Source organism: Chiloscyllium plagiosum, unplaced genomic scaffold, assembly GCF_037043375.1.
Source record: "Chiloscyllium plagiosum isolate Xiang-an unplaced genomic scaffold, Cpla_swu_hap1 HiC_scaffold_9, whole genome shotgun sequence".
NCBI lineage: Eukaryota > Metazoa > Chordata > Chondrichthyes > Orectolobiformes > Hemiscylliidae > Chiloscyllium > Chiloscyllium plagiosum.
This window is the reverse complement of record NW_028270147.1, coordinates 72748788-72773946: the sequence shown is the minus strand read 5'-3', so window position 1 is coordinate 72773946 and position 25159 is coordinate 72748788. Positions and strand designations below refer to the sequence as shown.

General features: G+C 38.9%; 1 protein-coding gene across 3 annotated transcripts in view; it reads left to right on the top strand.

Moving 5' to 3' along the window:
• cdc14ab (cell division cycle 14Ab) overlaps positions 1-25159 on the top strand; it is a 181512-nt gene that overhangs the window by 87978 nt on the left and 68375 nt on the right. For all 3 annotated transcript variants that reach the window (XR_006313008.2, XM_043699680.2, XM_043699682.2), the window contains exons 6-10: positions 397-463; positions 1585-1647; positions 2114-2201; positions 4143-4373; positions 23743-23881. Coding sequence is in view for 2 of the 3 variants with exons in the window: in XM_043699680.2 (XP_043555615.1) it covers positions 397-463; positions 1585-1647; positions 2114-2201; positions 4143-4373; positions 23743-23881 (588 nt within the window). In the remaining variant the exon portion in view is untranslated. The remainder of the gene's footprint in view (positions 1-396; positions 464-1584; positions 1648-2113; positions 2202-4142; positions 4374-23742; positions 23882-25159) is intronic.

Sequence of the window (25159 nt, the reverse complement as noted above, 5' to 3'; positions counted from 1 at the left end):
CAGGATCACACTGGCTAATTTATCATCCTAGATTCACAGATGCACTGGATGGTGATCAAGGAATCCTAACTACCTATTATTGCATCCAATGAACCCTACCCATGATTAGCTCACTAAACTGAACTTTTTTGAACTTGAGACATTTCAAATCTGTCTAGAATCCTGTGTTGCACTTGCCTATTGAGTCATTAGGAAAATGTATTGAAGTTTATAATTTATATCATGCTTTGCTATTAGCTTGTGGTTTTACCAACTGATAATAAATAAGCATAGCCCCAAATCTTTATTTCCTTTCTCAACCATAACTGTGCTAGCAGTTTGAATCCCAATTCTTTCTGCAGTAAATTGATATTTCATTGATAAATTCATTTTGCTAAATTGTTTTTTATTTTATAGAGATGCCTCCTTTGGAAACTCCACATATCACCTAACCATTCTGGACTGTTTGCATGCAATTAATCAGGTATGTGGTCTATCAAATCAGTTACTGGTTGCTTTTAATTACACTTTGTTTTTGTTTCTTATAAATTTCACGATGTAAATAATTTGGGTTCAGAAGAAGGAGCCATTTAGTAAACAACTCAGTTTTATAAGTGAATACAATGTATCAAGAAGTTGAATATCCTTCAGTTTCAAAAGTTCCATGTTCAGAGAAAAAACAAAGTTTGAATATTTCTCTTTTCCTTGACAAATCCCTCTGTTTTCACTCCAGCTTAATGTGAAACTTGTAACTGCAGTGATTCCTGTCTTGTCTCATGCATGAGTGAGGTAACATGCTACAGGACTATCAGTTCCTATTGTTAAATATGGTAACAAGCACAAGATGTCATGAAGGATTCTGTTTTCACTATTAAGCTTGTCATGCTCCAACTACAATCGATTTTTCATGTCCTTTTTTTCATGTCCTTTTATTTATACAAATAAATGAAGCCAAGTTGTCAATCCAGATAATAAACAGCCTGTGTGCACCATGATTGCATGCCTCCAGCCTCAGCCCCTGTTATTTAAGAATAAATGGGTATAAATCTCCTATCATCCATGAAAGTTTCAGGAAACTGCTCAAGAAATCCTCATTTAAAGTTGTGTCTATGTTCCAGAGAATCACAACTTTAAGTGACGCATAGGTTTCCATATGAATCGGTTTTAAAAATGGGTGCTAAATTCTGTACAGTCTTCCTTATTAGAGAAAAAAAATTATACCCCATAAGTTGAATTATATTACATTGGTATATTTCTTTCTGGTAAATCCAAGAAATGTAAAAATAGTATGTACTAAAACTTTGTATATTGTGACAGTATGAGAGCAATTACACAAAACCTATCTGAAATTCGATGACATTATTGACGTTATTTCCATGCATACTGTAGTGTGTTTTTCCTTTAAACGTGGGATATCTTCGCACTATGTTTGAAAGATGCATATTATTCAAAAGATTAAGAGACAACTAGATAGGTAATAGTTATCTTTTCAAATAAGTTTGTTAGAGGCAGAGTGCTTTTAGGTTTTAAAACTGTCTGAATTATTTTTGAATTATATATAGCACTACTTATTGAAAACATTTGATTACATAAACTATTTTTCAGGCCCTCCAACATGGCTTTCTAAATTTTGAAAAATTTGATGTGGATGAATATGAGCACTATGAGGCAAGTTTTCCCTTTCCCCCAATTATTGTGTACTTGGAGTAATTGTAGTTTTATTACTGTGAAAAGTGATTTGTACTTTATATGGAGATAAAATATAGAATTTATGGTGGATGCAATTTACTGTGGCAGGGATAACTTTGTTTCATTCTAGGTGGTCTGCTTCTCGATTTCCCCCAAGCAACTATTTTGGCCATAAGCTTTATTTGAATCCACACTTGCCTCCCCATGATGCATTTTCTTTCAACCTCATCAATCAGAAATTCTTTGGACAATTCTTTGGCTATTCAATTCTGACTGCTGAATGTCGAGCATGTGGGAAATGTTGGAATGTGCACAATTCCCATAGTATGTAAATGTGTACCTTATATGTCATTTGTTTTTCTCACATGAAAGACTTGAGAACTTTTTTAAGTGTCCAAGTGACATCTCCTGAGCCTTGTTCGTGATGAGCATTTCTTCTCTGCAGCGTGTAGAAAATGGTGATATTAATTGGATCATCAGAGGCAAGTTTCTGGCTTTCAGTGGACCCCATCCAAAAAGCAAAGTTGAAAATGGTGAGGAAAATATTTTGAACAATCTTTAAGGTTGTATCAGTGTACCATGTATTGTTTCTCTGTAATCCAAAGACAAACAAAATATTAATACTCTGCAACTAGCAAATACTGTTATATTTGAACAAGTTATTTTTTGAAAAGCAATTTTCAATATTTTTCAGCATTGTTGTGTTGTTTAAAATGAAAGTCACAAATATGTGAAGTGTGGACTTACTTTGCAAAAGGCCAGTTTTTGTTTTGACTCCTAACTCAAAATATGATGATCTGATTGTCAAAAGTGAAAAAGGTTGCCATGAATTACTGTTAGTCTTGCATGAACTTTGGGTTATGTCTGATGGCTCTGCAAGTGTTCCAGGTGGTGTGATTAAAATTCAAATCCTCTGTACATTTGAAACCAAAACCAGGTGGTAATTGGACTTGGTGATAATGGTGCTGTGAAATTCCTCTTGTTTCTATTTAGCAATAATTCTCATTAAATATTTCTAGAGATAGTATAACTCTCAAGTTTACATTCTTGCAGAAACTAGTTTAATCAGTCAGTTTTGAATTTAGTTTCAGCTTTCTGGCACCAGGTGGCGCTGCTACTTATGCAATTAGTTCCAAAATAATCAGTTTCTATTGTTATTAAGACATTTAAATCTATTTGTCTTCAAGTGTGCCTCTTTAGATAGTTTGTGTATATTTAGGGAGATTTAACACTTGAAGAAGTTCTATTGTCTTGCATTTTATGTACATTTTTCTCAAGTGTAAAGTAATGGTCATCCATTTTCTGTTAATTTAAATACTATTGTGTGGAATTTAGCCACATTATAATTGATGCAAAAATATATTCGAACCATTAAATAAAGTGAAAGTTTCTTTAATTTGCATTCTTCAAAATGACATTCACTGCATGGAATAATTTCCTTAAAAGAAAATGTGATTAATCTGGCCTCCAATATCCTTAACCCCTACCTGATCCTCAAAATATTGACTCTTCGTGGTTATGTTGAATGTGGGCTATTAATCCTAACACTCAGGTGCAAAACTGTAAAATAATTTACATATATGGAACAACCTCGATTATCCGAGCGAGATGGGCAGGGAGTATTTTGTTTGGATAACTGATCTGATCATAGGCAAACGAAGCCATACTGGGATCTTGAGATCTTGTTTGGATAATCCGAAAGTCGGACAATTGATTATCAGATAGCCGAGGTTGTTCTGTATAAGGTGCATGGCCAATGCTGGCAGTTCAGCATTACTATTTGAGAATGTGGTGGGTCAGTTTTGTTATTTGTGATTTTGTTTTTATAAATGCCTGGCTCAATACTATCTGCAGTAGCCGATCACATGTCATGGAACAAGAATAGCTTGTTGACTGAAGGTGGGAAATTATTTTTCATGAAGGACTTTAGGGAACAATTGGGCTGTAATTGACCTGTGATTTTAATGTTTGTTTTTATTTGTTTGTCAACTCATGAATCACCAAGTTTACTGAACTCAATTATTTTGGGATTCAAATTCAATATTAAGACTACTGTGCTATTGAATCCATCAAATTTAATGTGGGTAGATATTGCTGGTAGTATTCCCTTGGGACTTTGTAACTTCTTGTGATATATAGAGTGATGATAGTCAAAAGAAAAAGTATTCTTTGGCTTAAGAGATGGTAACCCTTTCATATAGTGAACTGAGCATCACAAAGTTCATGGTGCTTTCCTTCCTTCTGTTTCTTTTCTCATAGTAAATCCAATTTGCTAAGTGGAAAAAACATTCATCTTTTTACCATTGGCAACTCCACTACAAATCAACTGAATGCTTTAAATAGAAGAAAAGGCATTAGTGCTTTTTAAGGGTGTGGACAAAGTTACACAATGTTGCACAATGTAATTATTAAGGATTTTAGTAACTTTTCTTTCACATTTGGATTAAACTGGGTTCTTTTTAACCAATCCTTAGGTTATCCTCTCCATGCACCAGAAGCATATTTTCCATACTTCAGAAAACATGGTGTTACCACAATAATCAGACTTAACAAGAAAATTTATGATGCTAAACGCTTTACAGATGCTGGCTTTCTACACTACGACCTTTTCTTTGTTGATGGAAGCACGCCTAGTGATTCCATAGTGAAAAGGTTTTTAACAATATGTGAAAATGAAGAAGGAGCTATTGCTGTGCATTGCAAAGGTATGAATCCATTAATTTGTTCTTTGACAACAGTCGTTGTGTTAATTACTTCCATGACTCTTTCTTTAGTTATGATGATTCGCTAAGTCTGCAGGTTCCTTCCAAGACCCTGGTGATGCTGCTGTGGAAGGGAATATATAACATTGTGCTGCCTCTTGCCCCATTGTGTCAAGTGGATCTTATTCAAATATTTGTGGAATGTAGCTCATGAGTACAAGTATTAACTGATGATTTGACATGGTGTTTTCATAACATTTGGAGTTTACAAAATACTATATAGCAGGAGAAAGCAAAACAATTTCAGAACTGAGTTATGGAAATAAAAGTAGTATTTCCAGAAGCAAAAAACCTTTGAAGTACTTGACACAGAAATAATCTAATGTTGTTAAATTTGTATTATTAACATCTGCTAAAATGCATTACTGATCTATATTCAAATAATTTGGTTATTAAGATATTGCAAATGGTAAGCCTTTCAGAAACTGAATTGAGCTAATGTCACAACTTGAAAATAGCAGAAACCCTGTTTACATCCCGAAAGTGCTAAGATCCAAATAGAGATGCGTAGAACTGATGTCTTTCCTATTGGGAAGCACCATGAAACCAGCATAAACGTATTATGATTAAAGGACAAAAGTAACTTGCACCATAAAATATAGAAGAAGCACTCTGAAAGCGATGACATTTGCAAAATGCAAACTGAGGATGGCCTTCAATACACAAAGCTACCTTTTTTGATCTGTCTCCTCCCTAAAATTGTTTGTTAGGATTAAGATTCATTGCTCATTACTTATGTTGCACTCTATAGCAAGAAACACCAAGTTAAAAAGAAACCTGAATTTATAGTACAGAGTTGTTAAATGAGCAATACTAAATGCTAGAGTATGAAAAGAATCCTTACATCATAGCTGACTATAATTCCAGCTAGTTGGGAAATAAATACATTGCCCATTTTGAAAAAAAAGACACCTGCAAAATGAAAAAGTGATGCTAGTTCTCAATGTTTCTGTAATTTACAAGACCTGAGGACATAAGAGCAGAAATGAGCTATTCATCCCATCCAGTCTGTTTTGCCATTCCCTGAAATTATGGCTGATCTGATAACGCTCAACTTCTCTATCCTGCCATTTCTTCATAACCTTTGATTCCCCCCTCACAGGTTAAAAATCTGCCTATCTCAGCCTTAAATTTACTTAATGGCCCTGTCTTGAAATCGTCTTCAGTAAAAAAATTCTATAGATTCACTGCCCTCAGAGAAAAACATTCTCCTCAACTCCGTCATAAATGGACAACTCCTGAGATTATGCCCTGTGGTTTTAGAACCTCCCACAAGACGAAACGACCTCTAGCATCTTACCTGTCACGCCCATTAAGATTCTAATGAGTTTCAATAAGGTCGCCTCTTGTTCATCTAAATTCCAAAGAGTCTAAGTTCAACCTACTCAATCTCGTCTCATAAGGAAATCCCTCCATGCTGGAACCAATCTAATGTATCTTTCCTGGACTACCTGCAATGCCAGCATATATTTCTTTAAATAAGGAGACCAAAACTGTTCATGGTAGGTTGTGGCCTAACAAGTGACTTACGCAGTTTTGCGTATTTTTATATTCCATTCACTTCTCAAATAAACCCCAACATTCCATTTGCTTTCCCTATTACCTGCTGAACTTGGATGCTAACCTTTTTGTGATTTCACACAAGGACCCCCAGTTCCTCCTCTGCTGTAGTCTTTCTCTTTCTTTTCCTGCCAAAGTGCATTACGTGACATTTTCTCACATTATATTGCATCTGCAAAGTTTCTGCTCACTGGCATAACCCATCTGTATCGCTTTGTAGACTGTGTCATTTGCAAATTCTATCCAAACTATTAATAAATGTATTGTAAATAACTAGTCCCACCACTGATTCCTGCAGCCCTCCAGTAGTTTCAAATTGCCATCCAGAAATTGCTTTTTCTCAACGCAACTCTGTCTTGGATTAGTTATCCATGCTAATACACAGTTCTCAATACACATGCCGATGTATCCTGTTGAGTAATCTTGCGCACAGTGCCTATTGAATGCCATTTATAAGCCCAAATGTATTTCATCTATTGTTTCCCCCTTTTATCCTTCTTGTTACATCCTCAATGAATTCAAACAGATTTGTCAGACATAATTTCTCCATTACGAAATTTGTCAGACATAATTTCTTCTTCATGAAACCATGTGTGATCATATTGTGTATTTCTAAATATTCTGCTATTAGATACATTTTAGTAGACTTCATTTTCCTGATGAAGGGCTTTTGCATGAAACGTCGATGCTCCTCAGATGCTGCCTGACCTGCTGTGCTTTTCCAGCACCACACTCTCAACTCTGATCTCCACATCTCCAGTCCTCACTTTCACCTAGTTCATTTTCACAATGGCAAATGTTAAACTAACAGGCTGAGAGTAGTTTATTTTGTTTCCTTCCCTTTTTGAATAAGTAATTTTCTAATCTTGGGCTTTTCCAGAATCTAATGATTCTTTGAAGATTAGTATCTACTTTCTCTGTAGCCACTTCCTTTAATATCCTAAAGATGTAACCAATCAATTCCATGGACATTTTGGTCTTTTGGCCCATTGGTTTCCCTAATATTTTTCTACACTTAATGGTAAGGTCTCTGGGGAGTGTTGTTGAACAAAGACCTTGAAGTCGCAGGTACATAGGATTGAGAATGTGTATAGGCTATAAGCAGGTAGGGAAAGAGTTAAGTTCTGAGTTTTGTGAAACAAGAGATTCAGCTGAGCGTGTGACTCAGATCAGATAAGAACTAGCAGATAACAATGAGATGCTGGAGGCAAGGGTAATGGATTAATGAGATGAAAAACCATTCATTATGTCGAGCCATTTAACAATATTGGAAGCGTTCAATGTGTAGGGCCAGCTTAACAAGGTGAAAAATATTCATTATGTGAAGCCAGTTAAGATTAAGAACATCCATTGTGTAACAGCAGATGGCTTAATCTTTACTTTGATGCTCGCTGATTGTTACAATCACCCAAACAAAAGGTATATTGCCTTATCTGGATGCTCCTCCCTGTAAATTAACTATATAATTCACTAAGAAACTGCATTCCAGAGAAGATTGAGAACCCATGTCATAGAGATGTACAGCATGGCAATAGACCCTTCGGTCCAACCCGCCCATGTCGACCAGATATCCCAACCCAATCTAGTCCCACCTGCCAGCACCCGGCCCATATCCCTCCAAACCCTTCCTATTCATACACCCATCCAAATGCCTCTTAAATGTTGCAATTGTACCAGTCTCTACCACATCCTCTGGCAGCTCATTCCATAAACGTACCACCCTCTGCATGAAAAAGCTGCCCCGTAGGTCTCTTTTATATCTTTCCCCTCTCACCCTAAACCTATGCCCTCTAGTTCTGGACTCCCTGACCCCAGGGAGAAGACTTTGTCTATTTATCCTATCCACACCCCTCATAATTTTCCCTGTGCACATGGGCAATCGTTCTCTCTCCCTCCAGGGCCTGGAAGAAAGATGAAGGAGGTAAAACTACACTGTGTCTCTGAGCGTTTTGCTTCGATTTAGGGGGGGGGATCGAGATAGCAATATTGGCGTAGTTGGCAGGATCCAAACAAATGGTTACGATCAAACGGTGTCAGCGGCCACCTGGAACATCGGTATCTCGAGACGTACAGGCCCATAGGTAAGATTTTAAACCTTGGTCCCTCTCGATATTCCTGTGTGCCAGAGGCGGTCCCTTCACTCGATCACTCTCTATTCTATGGATTCCACAAACATTAATTAGTTCAGTCGAGAGATACAGTTTCACAAGCGTGTTGACAAACAGAGGTTCAAGTCCTCTGCGTTGTGTTGGGGCTATAATTGACGTTCGAAACCTCTGCACGGTACTGGGTTCAAGACTCCTGGGGTAGGTGTAATTGAGATTCAAGTCATCTGCGTGGTACTTGGGTTCGGGTCCCCTGGGGTGGGGTGTGATTGAGGTTTGAGTCCTCTGTGTGGTACTGGGGTTCAAGTCACCTGGCTTGGGTTTGATTGTGGTTCGAGTCCTCTGCACAGTACTGAGGTTCGAGTGCTCTGAGTGGTTTGATTTGAGGTTCAATTCCTTCGCGCTGTGTTGAGGTTCAAGCTCTCTGTGTTTAATTGGGGTTCAAGTTTTCTGTGTTTAATTGGTGTTCAGGTTTTCTTTGTTTAAGTGGGGTTCAAGCCCCCTAGAAGAGTAAAGTGAGAAAGGGATTAAAGTCTCCTAGTGATGAAATTTGAGGCTCTGAGTCTTTCTTCTGGGGGAAAGAGAGTGGCTTGGACTGCGGTGCCATGTGGTCTGCTGCAAGGGCTTTCTCTTTTTCTAAGTGTAATTTCAGTGAAAGGATTTTAAAAAAACGAGAAACACTGAAATTAAGGTTGTACTAATACTTGGGTCGGGGGGAAGTTTCAACGTAAATTGTGCCATGTTGAGAGTGTTTGATATTTTAAAATTTTGGTTTGTTAAAATGCTGGTTCAGAAATCCTTTTAAGTAACTGTTTTCCCTTTTTTGAACCAGGATCTCAATTCAGTGTGTTTTGTAGGCTATGTAATGGGGTAGATTTTGTTTTTACATTGAAATTGTACAACATTATGTCCATTTTAAAATTACTAAACTTGTAACCTTAAAACAAATTGATTGAGTGCCTTGGGCCCCGACTTGTTTGAAATTCTACAATGCCTGTTGTTAAAAAAAAACATTTGGGTCAGTGATCATGCTTTAGCCATGAGAATATTGTATTAAAATATCTTTGCTGCTATGTTTTTAATGCAGTGTTCACAAAGAGTGCATTTTGAGTTTAACGTTTTGTTAAGATTTTAGAGAATATTAGAACTTGAGACTGAGCTGTTTCAGTTCTGTTAATTATTGTTAAGACCTCATTGACCCCCTTCATATTGCAAATTCAAAGAATGTTGATCTCTACCAAAGTTGCCACTGTAATTCTGACTGTTTTATTTGGGCAGTTTCATTTGGAGAACATATTTTAAAATATTCAGCATTTGTTTCCCACGAGTATTTGAGATTTAAATCTGAACTGAAACTGCCTCTTTAATTGCTAAAGCACAGGAAACATGTTGTTGTCTTCTTGCTGTTACGGACTTTTGAAATACTTTTCCTGACAGCTTTCACATTAGCCAAGTTTCAATTTGTTAAAGGAAAATAATTTTTGAATAACCTGAATGGGGTCCCTCGAGGGTTTAATTTTAGGTCCATTAATTATTGTTTATAATTGATTGAATTGTTTTGGCAGTAAAATTTAAAGTTTATGGCTTTATAAAACTTGATGATGCCATAAATAGTGAACAGAGGAACAAACTTCAAGAATTAAAAGAATGTTGAAATAGGCAGATACAATTTAGTACAGTTAAATGTGTGACTATCTTTGTACTGATACCCACCTTGGCAAGGAAGGAATGAGAGAGGAAATGCAAAGATACTTTCAGCAGTGAACATCTTCTCTAGAGTTTGTCCATTCACAGGTAAAGCACACCTTTGGACCACTGCCAACACCTCCACAATCTGATCCAAAGGATTCAATTAGCTCCCCGGTCATGAGCATGAAAAGTGAAGAAATTAACAACAGTTAAGAGGAGGTTGGTGCGCTTTTGTCAGTGGCCTCCCTATGGACATTAAACTACGTGAGCTTTACCTGTTTTTTAATCATTTAAGGCATATGAAGGTTCACTGACCAAGCTAACATCACAACAGCTAGCTGGCTTTGTTGCATTTAACAGCAGAACAGGAGCAGACGCAGCAAAGAATGCTGCGTTCACCTAGCCTGTAACTGCAGCTGCTGCACTGCATGCTCAGATGCAATGGTATCCTCCATCTGAAGCATCTCTGGAAGAATGGAAGTCTTGTCAGTTTTGTGAAGCATTTAACTGCCCTTATCCAAGAATTCAGATTTCTCCATGTTTTCAAGTTGGATTTTGGTTTCAAGTTGGACTTTACTGAAAGAGACTTTTGGAGAACAAGCTTGTTTCACTCGACTTGGAGGGGATGGACTGGTCACTAAGGACTGTGAATTTTAAGAACTTTATTGGTGAATTTGTTTTCCACATGGGAGGATTTTTCAAATTCTGCTAACTGTAATGGAGTAGTTATTTTTGTTATTCTAATTATTGTATGCTGTGTTTCAGCAACTTGCTTAAATACTGGCTGTCACAGTCTTGTGAAAGCTGGTCGTGCCATCTCGGTGGAAATGGTAAAAGGAGGGAATGAAAATGTGTATAGGGTATAAGCAGGTCGTGAAAAACAAGAGGTTCGGCTGAGTGTGACTCAGATCAGATAAGAATTTGCAGTTAACTTGAGGTGCTGGAGGCAAAAATAATGGGTTAACAAGGTGAAAAAGTTTTCATTATGTCAAGCCATTTAATAAGATGAGGAAGGATTCGGTATGTATGGCCAGTTCAACAAGGTGAAAAGTAGTAACTATGTGAAGCCAGTTAAAGTTAAGAACATTTGTGTAACAGCAGATGGCTCAATCTTTACTGTTGATGCTCGCTGATTGTTACAATCACTCAAACAATATGTATATTGCCTTATTTGGATGCTTCTCCCTGTAAAATGACTATATAATTCATTAAGAAACTGCTATTCCAGACAATATTGAGAACCCATGTCCCTGTGCACATGGGAGATCGTTCTCTCTCCCTCCAGGGCCCGCAATAGGTAAAACTACTCTGTCTCTGAGCATTTTGCTTCATTTGGGGGCGGGGTTGAAGGTGAAGAGATGATAGGATAATGAAGAAGGCATTTGGTACGCTTTCCTTTATTGGACAGAGCATTGAGGATAGGAGTTGGGAGGTCACAACATTGGTTAAGCCGCTTTTCAGATATTATGTGCAATTCTGGTCTCCCTCCTATCAGCAAGATGTTGTGAAACTTAAGACAGTTAAGAAGATATTTACAAGGATGTTGCCGGGGATTGGAGGTCTTGAGCTACGGGAGAGGCTGAACAGGCTGGGGCTGTTTTCCCTGGAGCGTCAGAGGCTGAGGGGTTATAGGTTTATAAGATCATGAGGAGCATGGATAGGGTAAATAGACAAGGTCTTTTCCCTGGGCTGGGGAGTCCAGAACTAGAGGGCATAGGTTTAGGGTGAGAAGGGAAAGATATAAAAGAGACCTAACAGGTAACTTTTCATGCAGAGGATGGTGTGTGTATGGAATAAGCTACCAGAGGAAGTGGTGGATGCTAGTACAATTACAACATTTAAAAGGCATCTGGATGGGTATATGAATAGGAAGGGTTTAGAGGGATATGGGTCAAGTGCTGGCAGGTGGGTCTAGATTAGTTTAGGATATCTGGTCAGAATGGACAAGTTGGACCGAAGTGTCTGTTTCTGTGTTGTACACATCTATGACTAATTGCTGCATTTATTTCCTCTCCCTTTTTTGCCCGTTGATTATTTAGTATTTTTGGAACGTTATTAATACCACCCTATCGTGAACTCTGATGCAAAATATTTATTCAATTCTTCTGGTTCCCCATTATTATTTCCCCGGCCTCATCCTTTAAAGGGCTTTTGTTCACTTTGGCCTCTCTGTTTTTATATTCTTAAAGAAGCTCTCCTAGGTACACAATCCTTTATCACAATTCCAAAATCTGAAAAGCTCCGAAGTCCGAAATTTTTTCATGGAGTGTGGAGCATCATTTTGGTGTGCGAACAAGTGACTCAATTCCACACTCACTCGAACCGTATCACTGAGATGTAACATGGCAGCGTGGCCTCGCACTGGCAGGCATTAATTGTGTCTCAGCGCTCGTATTATTCACACGTGTGTCTGCTGTTAGGTAATTTTTATTTCACCTTGAAAATATCATCTATTCTGAAATCTGAAAAATTCCAATTCGAAAAATAACTGGCCCCAAGAATCTCTGATAAAGGATTTTGTACCTGTATTTGCTAGTTTACCTTCAAAGTTTATTTTCACTGTTTATTATTTTTATGGTCATCTTTCATTGATTCTTAAAACATACCCAGTCCTCTGACTTACTCCTAATCTTTGTCACATAGTTTTTTTTTCCTTTCAGTTTGATACAGGTAGACAATCCTTTATCCAAAATGCTCACGACCAGCTGTTTTTCGGAATTCAGAATTTTTCGGTTTTCAGAATGTGACAGTTTAATGGTGAAATCTTTGAAAATCTTACCGGAGCAGCAGACTTCTAACTAAGGACATGCTTGCCCCTCCACCCATGTCACATCTGAATGACACGTACCGAGTGGTGTCGACTTGGGGTTGTTCACAGAGAAACCCCAGGCCTGTCGGTGCTTGGCCACGCCCCCGCACGTCACATCTGAGTGACACGCATCGAGTGGGTGGTGACCTGGGTTAACTGCTCACCAAACAACCTTGTTAATGAAAAAATAACTTGACAAAAAATCCTTCAGATTTCAGGGCTGTTAGGCTTTTGGATGTTTGGATAAAGAATCTTCTTCCTGTACTAGTAGTTCTCCTATAACGCTGTAGTTACGTTGCACTGAAACTTCACTTAATAGAAAATTGCTTAATAAACATAATGGGGCCTATGGGAAAAGTGGGGTTAGGGACAGACCAGCCAAAAATATCACACAAGATCGCTCAAAAATCACCCAAAAGTCTAACGCAAAGTATAGCACAGCCTGAATGTAGGTTGAAATTATATTTATTAACTAAACAAAATTAAGTTTAACACAGTACATTTTAAAAATGTAAGAAAGCTGCTCTCTGTACGGTAACTCTGTTGGCAGCTGACATTGGCACATGCACAGAACAGCACTAAAACCAGTGCAGAGACTTTGGCACAGACATTGTGCATGCACAGAATGGCACGAAGACCTGCACCAATGTCGTGCATGTGCTGACACCGGCATACGTGTAGAACAGTAAGAACATCAGCACACATGCAAAATGGCATGGAGCAATCAGAGCATGCGTAGAACGAAGCAATCCCCACTGGAGTTTTGTTATTGCCAAAATACCGTTGCCTGATAGCCAAATCACACTGTCAAAACACGTGTTATCCCACTACTACCTGTATTACCTTTAACTTCCTTGGTTAACCATGGTTGGTTTATTCCCTTCTGAGAATCCTCCTCCACTGGGATATACCTTTTTAGTGTGAGTCATAAACAACTTTCTTAAACATCTGCTATTATCTAGCAATTGTGTCTTCTGCTCAAGTCTTTTTTTCCCAATCCACTTTAGTAAATTCTGTCCTCATGCCTATGTAATTACCCTTATTTAAGTTTAGCATACTTATTTCTGACCAAAGTTTCTTGCTCTCAAACAGAATGCTAAATTATGCCATGCTATGGTCACTGTTTTATAAGGGCCCTTTTACTCTGAGATAGTTTATTAAACTTGCTTCATTATTCATTAACTAATATCTGGATCCTTGAAAGAAGCCACAGCATATTTTCCAACTAAACTGTTACATCTACGCTGTGAATTCTTATTTTGCTACCTCTGCCAATTTGATTTTTCCCAAATTATACGAAGAATAAAGTTACCCATGATTAATTACTGATTTTCTTATGTGCCCTCAATATCTCCTGATTTATTTCCTGTTCGATGCATACTGTTAGGGGATCAATACTCTACTCCCACCAGTGTCTTCCTCCCTTTGTTATTTCTTACTTCCGTCCATATGCATTCTGCATATTTCAATCCAAGATAATTTATTGCTGTCACACTTTCCATCTCATGCTAACAAAACTACTCCATCACACTTTCCTTCCTACCTAAAAGTCTCTCACCCTCAAATATTTAGTTCCCAGAATTGATCTCCTTGTAACCATGTCTCTGTAATGGATATAAGATCTTAACCATTAAAATGTACCCAAAATAAATGTAATTAATTTATTTTGTTCCAAATTCAGCATGCATTAAAGTAACTAGTCTTAGGTCCTGCTCTTGCCAGGCTCCAAAACCCCTTCCTAATCCTTTGTCAGCGATGCATGTGACTTGTCCCGTCTGGCTGTCTGCTGACGCATACAGCCATTTTGTGTTTTGTATAATACACTGAATTTGCACAGTGTGATTTTGGATAGTCAGCATATTGATGATTTGCTGAGCAATGAGGACAGTGGGGTAGATGAAAATAAAATACGGTGGATACTGGGAATATGAAATAAAAACAAAGTTCTAGAACCAACTCACCAGCATCTGTGGAGAAGGAAACTGAGTTAAGATTTGAAGTCTGATATGACTCGCCTTCAGAACATCTTCATGGAAACATGGGAAATAAGCACAAGAATAGACCCTCCTGCCCTTTTGAGCCTGACACAGTATTCAGTATGATCATGGCTGATCATCCAACTCAGTACCCTGTCCTGCTTTCTACCTGTACCCTTTGATACCTTTAGTCTTAAGAACTATGAACGTTTTCATGGAAGAATTACAACAATGTTTTGACTCCAACCATTTTCTGCAGCAGAGAATTTTACAGGCTCACCTCTCTTTCTAGGTGAAGAAATCTGTTCTCTTCTCAGTCATAAATGGTCAACGCTGCATCTTTACACTGTGACCCCTGGTTACGGACTTCCCGCTCATCATGAAGATCTTCCTGCCTTTACTCTATCTAGTCCTTTAAAAGATTTATAGGTTTTTACAAGATCACTGTCACTTAACTGATCCAGTCTCTCTTCATATAGTAGCCCTTCCATCCCAGGAACCAATCTGATTTCCCTCCTTTACAGTCCCTCCAGAGCTAAAACATCCTTCATCAGATTAGGAAACCAAATCTGCACGCTACACTCCAGGTGTGGTCTTGCCAAAACCCTGGATAACTGCACTAAGACATCCATGTTCCTGTTCTCTAATCCTCTTGCTAAGAAGACCAACATACCATTTGCTTTCTTTGCCATCTACTGCCCCTGTTAGCTTTCTTTCAGTGACTGGTGTACAACGACACCCAGGTTTTATTGCACATTCCACTTTCAGAATCTGTCGTCATTCAGATAATTTGCCTTCGTGATTTTGCGACCAAAATGGATAACCTTACAAAATAGCACTAAGCCCTTCCACTAATTACTGCCTGCCAACCAGAGAAAAAATCTGATTAGTCCAATTTTGTTTTCTGTTTGCCAACCAGTACGTTTTATCCATGTCGGCACACAACCCCAAATTCCATGTTCTTCAATTTTACATACTAATCTCTTAGATGCGACCTTAACAAAAGCCTTCTGAAAGTCCAGGTAAACCACATCCACTTGGTCACCCTTATGAACTCTAATTGTTACGTCCTCTAAATTGTTGTAGATTGGTTAAGTATGATTTCCCTTTTGTAAATCCATGCTGATTCTGTTCAGTCCTGTTACTATTTTCCAAGTCCTCTGCTATTAAATCTTTCACAATGGGACCTATCAATTCCCCCCCCCCCCCCCCCCCCCCCCCCGACTACTGATGGCAGACTAACCTGTGGGTGAATCTCTACTTTTTCATTCCTCTTTTTTTAAAATGGTGGGGTTGCATTCGTCTCCAATTGCTAGGAACTGTTCCAAAGTTTATAGAATCTTGAAAGATGAGCACTAGTGCATCCATTATTTCTAAGGCCAATTCTTTAACTTATCTGTTTTGTAGATTATCAGCCCCTGAAGATTTATTGACCAGTTTCCCCATCGCTATTTCACTACTAATATTGAATTCTTTAATTTCCTCCCTCTTACTAGTCCCTTAGTTCCCCAAGAATTTTGGGACATTATTTGTGTCTTCCTTTGTGAAAACAGAACCATACCATCCATTTAATTGGTATGTCGTTTGTTCCCCATTATAACTTATCCTATTTCTGACTGTAAGTTCACTTCAATGCTGAAGAAAAGTCATATCGGATTTAAAATGGTAATGCAGGTTTTCTCTCTAAAGGCAAGTATTTTTTTAATTGGGTATGAAAAGCCAAAGATTGGAGTTTTTGGAATCAATATTACCAACTATAGTAACTATATTCAATCTGTTTTCATTAGAATAAATTTGGCTAATTACATCTTATGATGTAAGCATTTAAAACATTACATTGTATATGTGAAGCAGCTGTTATTGAGTATAATAAATATGTAAAATGTCATTAGGGTTTTCATTTTCTGCACTCCACCTTTTTTTTTGCTCTTTGTTTTTCAGTATGTGGAAGTCTTTCTCTCGCAAATGCTTACATGCACCTTGATGTCCCCATTGGCCTCATTGTTCCAATAACCCATTCAGTCCTTTCGCACGCACGCATTGCTTTCTATTGGCCTAATTGTTCTGAAAACATATGAGTACTTGAAAAGATGATGATCTCAGAAAGAGGCACGTTATTCTAAGAGTCAAACTACACAAGTTCCCCTGCAAGCTTGTCCACAGACAAAGTGAATGGTATCACTCACTTCTCTAAATTGAAAGATTATGGGTTTCTCACCCACCAGAGCTCATAACCTAGGTGGCTGCTGAAAAAGTGCTGCACCATAAGTAACCTCATTTTCATGGAACATTAAAACTGAAGGCCCATCTTGGCTGGTGGTGGACCTAAACTTACACTGACATTACTCAAAGAGTAGAAGAATTTCTTTCTGTCCTAAGGATGGGAGAGATATGGGATAATCATCTCTTCTCCCCACCTCTTAGAACACAGAACATAGAACAATACAGCACAGAACAGGCCCTTCGGCCCACGATGTTGTGCCGAACTTCTAACCTAGATTAAGTACCCATCCATGTACCTATCCAAATGCCGCTTAAAGGTCGCCAATGATTCCGACTCTACCACTCCCACGGGCAGCGCATTCCATGCCCCCACCACTCTCTGGGGAAAGAACCCACCCCTGACATCTCCCCTATACCTTCCACCCTTCACCTTAAATTTATGTCCCCTTGTAACACTCTGTTGTACCCGGGGAAAAAGTTTCTGACTGTCTACTCTATCTATTCCTCTGATCATCTTATAAACCTCTATCAAGTCACCCCTCATCCTTCGCCGTTCCAACGAGAAAAGGCCGATTGATTGATATATATATTTGGGTACATCTTGAGTGCTTTGACTTCTAAGAACCGACGCAAAACAGGCTTTTTTGTAAGTTTTAAACAAAAGTAATGATAAATATTTAACTTCCACAATACCCGAAATGTAATTGATACAAACACTCCCCATCTACACAAGACACAGACAAAAAGATGATTTCTGAAGATGTGACATTCACGTTTTTTAAAAAAAAAATTTAAAAGGCATTATTATGTTGACTGTTCAAAATGGCAGTTGGGAATGTTATAGGTTTTGGAATATGAAAATTATCATTCAGTGGAGAATGTTTGATACCATCAACATTCCAAAAATTAATAGCCTCCTTAATGTTTTATTTGGATGTCCATCCTCATGAGGCTGACAAACCATTGTAACTTTTTCTCTTCATTTGGAATAGAGAATGATGGTCATCAATATATGGGTTGATCGTTTGCACTTTAACTGACTCCCCAGAGAACGGCTAAGACATGTCTGTCCCAATGCACCTGTTAACTAGTCCCACAAGTTTCTCTGTGGTTATTTGGTCATAAAAATTAATTCCTATTTGTGCTGAGAGATGAGCTACTTTATTTTGAAAATGCAGGCATTCATCTACAGAACTTTCTACCTTTTTACCTTTTTTGCAATTGCTGAAGCACTTCTAAGTTAATGTTCTTTCCTATTCTGTTACACCCTGGTCTATTTACTTAATGTTTCTCTTTGCTTTATCACATTTCATGTCTGCCATGATCCGTTGCCTCTGCTATTGAATTTTTGAGTCCTCCTCACAGCAGTAATTATATCACTCACCAGAATGGTGGTTCCCAACCCTATTCAGAATGAAGATGATTCCATCATTACAGCTCTCACATGATCCTTCATTTTTACACAAGTGTGTTTGCATCATATAGTTCTGAATCTGGCACTAAATGCTATGTTCCACCAGCATTCTTTGATCAGAACACGAAGTTGAGGAGAAAATGTTCTGTCAGGCTTCTCTAATTGCCTGCTGTAACTTAGAGTCATAGAGATGTACAGCATGGAAACAGACCCTTCGGTCCAACTTGTCCATGCCAACCAGATATCCCAACCCAATCTAGTCCCACCTGCCAGCACCCGGCCCATATCCCTCCAAACCCTTCCTATTCATATATCCATTCAAATGCCTCTTAAATGTTGCAACTTCTTCTGGCAGCTTATTCCATTCACGTGCCACCCTCTGTGTGAAAAAGTTGCCCCTTAAGTCTCTTTTATATCTTTCCTCTCTCACCCTAAACCTATGCCCTCTAGTTCTGGACTCCCCGACCCCAGGGAAAAGACTTTACCTATTTACCCTGTCCATGCCCCTCATAATTTTATAAACCTCTATAAGGTCACCCCTCAGCCTCCAACTCTTCATGGAAAACAGCCTCAGCCTGTTCAGCCTCTCCCTATAGCTCAAATCCTCCAACCCTGGCAACATCCTTGTAAATCTTTTCTGAACCCTTTCAAGTTTCACAACATCTTTCCGATAGGAAGGAGACCAGAATTGCACGCAGTATTCCAACAGTGGCCTAACCAATGTCCTGGGAAAATGGCATAAAGGAGAAATGTATCTGCCATGTTTGAGCTGGTAAAACCTGGGAAAATACAAGACTTTTGGAGAAAAAAAAAGTCAAAACAACAGCACTTTTAAAAGAGAGAGGAACAGACAAAAGAAGCACATGGTGAGGTCAGTGCAGGAGAGAAAGAAACCCACATTGCTAGCTGACAGAGCAGTGAACCTGCGCAGTTACTGCCTTTGCTATTTGAATTCATGCATCACTGGATATTGGAGTGTGTCTGGGAAAATTAACAAACAGTAACATTCACAACTGATCTTGGAGGAGCCTGTTTGGGAGAGGTGACAGCACAGAAACAAATAAGTGGATATTTTAAGCGTGGCATGACAGTAAGTCTGCAGTAGTGAGTAGAGTGGGTTCTTTCTTGATTATATATTTTATTGAGATATGTCTCTTGATTAAACTTAAAATATAATCCATAAGTATTAATTTAACCTGGAGCAGTGTTTGTAGAGGAATAAGACAATACTATTTTCTGGGTCTGTAGATAGAAAGAAGCAAAAATGGCCTTTAGTAGAGTGATATGCTCTTCTTGTCAGATGGAGTTTAGGGAGAGTTTACATGTTACTAAGGATTATATCTGCAATAAATGCCGTTGGTTGCGAATACTATCAGATCAAATGCATCGGTTGGAGAGACAGTTAGAGGCAATGAGGAATTTACAAGAGCGAGGGGATGTGATGGATGGCAATTATAGGAAGGGGGAAAACTGGCTATCACCATTTCAAGCAAGAATGCTGTTTTGGAAAATAGAGGGGATGATGGATTCTCAGGGGAACACAGCACGAACAGCCAAGTTTCTGGTATCGAGACTGGCCCTAATACAATGAGCGGTACGTTGGGTTCCAAGAGATCGATTGTGTTAGGGGACTCTCTAGTCCAAAGTCCAAACAGATGTTTCTGTGGCCAGCAGCGAAAAATCAGAATGGTGTGCTGCTTCCTTGGTGCCAGGATGAAGGATTTCTCAGAGAAGGTGCAGAATGTTCTTAAGGGGGAGAGGGGCTAGCCAGAGGTCATTGTACACATTGGAACCAATGACATAGGAAGGAAAAAGATTGAGATTCTGAAGGGAGCTTACAGAGAGTTAGGCAGGAATTTTAAAAGGAGGTCTTGGAGAGTAGTAATATCTGGATTACTCCCGGTGCTACGAGCTAGTGAGGGCAGGAATAGGAGGATAGAGCAGATGAATGCAGAGCTGAGGAGCTGGTGTATGGGAGAAGGATTCACATTTTTGGATCATTGGAAGCTCTCTGGGGGTAGACATGACCTGTACAAGAAGGACGGATTGCACCTAAATTGGAAGGGGACTAATATACTGGCAGGGAGATTTGCTAGAGCAGCTCGGGAGGATTTAAACTATTAAGGTGGGGGTGGGACCCAGGGAGATAGTGAGGAGAAACCGATCTGAGACCAGTACAGTTGAGAACAAAGGCGAGTCAAACAGTCAGGGCAGGCATGGACAAAGCAGACAACAAGGTAGGACTGATAAATTAAACTGAATTTATTTCAATGCAAGAGAACTAAAAGGGAAGGCAAATGAACTCAGGGCATGGTTAGGAACATGGGAGTGGGATATCATAGCAATTACAGAACCATGGTTCAAGGATGGACAGGACTGGCAACTTAATGTTTCACGATACAAATGCTACAGGAAGAACAGAAAGGGATGCAAAAGAGGAGGGTGAGTAGCGTTTCTGATAAGGGATAGCATTACAGCTGTACTGGGGGAGGATATTCGCGGAAATACATCCAGGGAAGTTATTTGGGTGGAACTGAAATAAGAAAGGGATGATTACCTTATTGGGATTGTATTATATAGTCAGAGGGAAATTAAGAAACAAATTTGTAAGGATAATAGGGTGGTTGTCGTAGGGGATTCTAACTTTCCAAACATAGACTGGGACTGCCATAGTGTTAAGGGTTTAGATGGAAATGAATTTGTTAAGTGTGTATAAGAAAATTTTCTGATTCAATATGTGGATGTACCTACAAGGGAAGGTGCAAAAATAAGGCAGGGCAGGTGACTGAGGTGTCAGTGGGGAAGCACTTTGGGGCGAGCAACCATAATTCTATTAGTTTTAAAATAGTGATGGAAAAGGATAGACCAGATCTAAAAATTGAAGTTCTAAATTGGAGAAAGGCCAATTTTGACGGTATTAGGCAAGAACTTTCAAAAGCTGATTGGGGGCAGATGTTTGCAGGTAAAGAGATAGCTGAAAAATGGAAAGCCTTCAGAAATGAGATAACAAGAGTCCAGAGAAAGTATATTCCTATTATGGTGAAAGGAAAGGCTGGTAGGTGTTGGGAATGCTGAATGACTAAAGAAATTGATGGTTTGGTTAAGAAAAAGAAGGAAGCTTATGTCAGGTATAGACAGAATAGATTGAGTGAATCCTTAAAAGAGTATAAAGGCAGTAAGAGTATACTTAAGAGAGAAATCGGAAGGGCAAAAAGGGGACATGAGATAGCTTTGGTAAATAGAACTAAGGAGAATCCAAAGGGTTTTTTAAATACATTAAGGGCAAAAGGGTAACTAGGGAGAGAATAGGGATCCTCAAAGATCAGAAAGGCAGCCTTTGTGTGGAGCCACAGGAAATGGGGGAGATACTAAACGAGTATTTTGCATCAGTATTTACTGTGGAAAAGGACATGGAAGATATAGAATGTAGGGAAATAGATGGTGACATCTTGAAAAATGTCCATATTACAGAGGAGGAAGTGCTGGATGTCTTGAAACGCATAAAAGTGGATAAATCCCCAGGACCTGATCAGGTGTACCCTAGAACTCTGTGGGAAGCTAGGGAAGTGATTGCTGGGTATCTTACTGAGATATTTGTATCATCAATAGTCACAGGTAAGGTGCCAGAAGACTGGAGGTTGGCTAACGTGGTGCCACTTTTTAAGAAAGGTGGTAAGGACAAGCCAGGGAGCTATAGACCAGTGAGCCTGACGTCGTGATGGGCATGTTGTTGGAGGGAATTGTGAGGGACAGGATGTACAGGTATTTGGAAAGATAAGGACTGATTAGGGATAGTCAACATGGCTTTGTGTGTGGGAAATCATGTCTCACAAACTTGATTGAGATTTTTGAAGAAGTAACAAAGAGGATTGATAAAGGCAGAGCGGTAGATGTGATCTAAATGGACTTCAGTAAGGCGTTCGACAGGGTTCCCCATGAGAGACTGGTTAGCAAGGTTAGATCTCATGGAATACAGGGAGAACTAGCCATTTGAATACAGAACTGGCTCAAAGATAGAAGACAGAACGTGGTGGTAGAGGGTTGTTTTTCAGACTGGAGGCCTGTGACCGGTGGAGTGCCACAAGGATCAGGCTGGGTTCACTACTTTTCATCATTTTATATAAATGATTTGGATGCGAGCATAAGTAACTTTGCAGATAACACCAAAATTGGATGTGTAGTGGACAGCAAAGAAGGTTGCCTCAGATTACAATGGGGTCTTGATCAGATGGGCCAATAGGCTGAGAAGTGGCAGATGGAGATTAATTTAGATAAATGTGAAGTGCTGCATTTTGGGAAAGCAAATCTTAGCAGGACTTACACTTAATGGTAATATCCTAAGGAGTGCTATTGAACAAAGAGACCCTAGAGTGTAGTTTCATAGCTTCTTGAAAATGGAATCGCAGGTAGATAGGATAGTGAAGAAGGCATTTGGTACGCTTTCCTTTATTGGTTAGAGTATTGAGTACAGGGGTTGGGAGGCCATGTTGCGGCTGTACAGGACATTGGTTAGTCCACTGTTGGAATATTGCGTGCAATTCTGGTCTCCTTTCTATCGGAATGATGTTGTGAAACTTGAAAGGGTTCAGAAAAAATTCACAAGGATGTTGCTCGGGTTAGAGGGTTTGAGCTATAGGGACAGGTTGAATAGGCTGAGGCTGTTTTCCCTGGCGCGTCGGAGGCCTTACAGGAGTTTATAAAATTATGAAGTGCATGGATAGGATAAACAGACAAAGTCCTTTCCCTGGGATGGGGGAGTCCAGAACTAGAGGGCATAGGTTTATAGTGAGTGGGGAAAGATGTAAAAGAGATCTAAGGGGCAACTTTTTCACACAGAGGGTGGTACTTGTATGGAATGAGCTGCCAGAGGAAGTGGTGGAGGCTAGTTCAATTGCAACATTTAAAAGGCATTTGGATGGGTATATGAATAGGAAGGGTTTGGAGGGATATGACAGGTGCTGACAGGTGGGACTAGATTGGACTGGGATATCTGGTTGGCATGGATGAGTTGGACCGAAGGGTCTGTTTCCGTGCTGTACATCTCTATGACTCTAATTTGCCTGAGGGGGTGAACTGCACAGTAATGAGGATTGGAACACGCAGCAATGTGAGGGAGCGTTGTTTCTGACATAAAATGTTTGGTCAGACAGTTGAAAGTGCACTTTCTAATGATTAGGAAGTCATTATTAATTCCAAGAATGCAGTACCAAAACATCAAATACACTTGAGTCCAAGTAGTCCACTAAATTGCTCCCAATCTTGATTGGAAAAAATGTTCCTTTCTTATTTTTTAGAAATTTCATTTAATAATATTTAGCTACTACTTGGGTGACTGGATTGTTGCCATGATAAATGATGGTGTTCTTCTTCGCTAGGTTTAGATTTAAGTTTTTGTTGTAAGGTGCATTAAATCAGAATCATATTTTGTCTAATTTGATTTCAATCAATCCTAGTTTAATAGTTATAAATTAGTTTTTATTTAAGCTACCAATTTGAGAAATTATGTAACCATATAATCAATTTTCCTTCATTTCAGCTGGTTTAGGACGAACAGGTACATTAATAGCCTGTTACATAATGAAACACTACAGATTTACTGCAGCAGAAGCCATAGGATGGATTAGGATATGTCGACCAGGGTCTATAATAGGCCCACAGCAGCACTTCTTGGAGGAGTAAGTGACTAATTTATCTTGTTTTTGAAAATATTTAATGTAGTAATTCAGAAAGAATTGTTGTATAGGTTGAGAGCACTTTTTCTAAGTGTTCTAAAAAGACAATCAGGCCAGAAACATTACTAAGTTTTGATTTTGTTTTAAACAGTGTATGTTAGAACTTTAAAGAATGTAAATGTAATTTCTGTTTGGTGCTGAAATGCATTTTTACGTAGAATAGATTTATTCTATCGCTTTATTGGAAATAGATGATTTGAATTATCGTCGAGAATTTTGTGTTTCAGGCCACCGTTGTATAGATTTGTTCAAAATCGATAATAAACTCCGTCGCAGTTGGCACGGTGGCTCAATGGTGAGCACTGCTATCATACAGTGCCAGGGACCTGGTTCAATTCCAGCCTCGGGAGACTGTCTGTGTTGAGTTTCACCTTCTCCCCATGTCTGCGTGGGTTTCCTCTGGGTGCTCCAGTTTCCTCCCACAGTCCAAAGATGTGTAGGTTAGGGTGGATTAGCCATGGGAAATGCAGGGTTACAGGGATAGAGTAGGGGTATGAGTTCGGGTGGAATGCTCTTCGGAGAGTTGATGTGAACATGTTGGGCCAAATGGTCTGTTTCCACGCTGTAGGGATTCTCAGGATTCTAAATAGTTTGTAGGGTATTGAAATGCCTGCTTTATACTGCTCTGCTTGTTGCAGAACAGGAACTTGTCATGTGTGATTGCTATTCAGCTTCCGAAAACTACTAATGTCCGTGACCACACCAAACTTTAGGTATCCATGGAGCCTTCTCTTTCTACAAAGGTTGAGGTTGAAGTTGAAATTTGGCTGCAGCTGAGTGGTTTTCACAGAGCTATTCAGTCAGGTAGATGACAGTCCACATTTATTTTGAATGAGGAAGGTAAATCTTAGTTCTCCTGAATGTTGAAATGATCATCTTTATTAAAAAAAATCAATCCTGTCACCTTTTATATACTTGCTCTTTTATGGGCATCGTAAATTGTTTAAAATCAATGGCATTCATGTTTATTAAAATGTCTTGATTTAGCTCAACTTTTATCCTAATTTGACTGACTAGCAAGTTGATGACCAATGCTCTGACAGAACAGTCTGAGTGTTAGAAAGAATATATTACAAGGAATGGTAATCACAGTCAAATTGCCACTTTTGCTCTTTTTTTAGTGATTTTTTTTCTTAATTCACCACATTTCTAGCTGTTAGTTCCAATACAATATCCTACAGAATGCTGAGCATAGTTGATATCAACACAGTTACCGTGGAC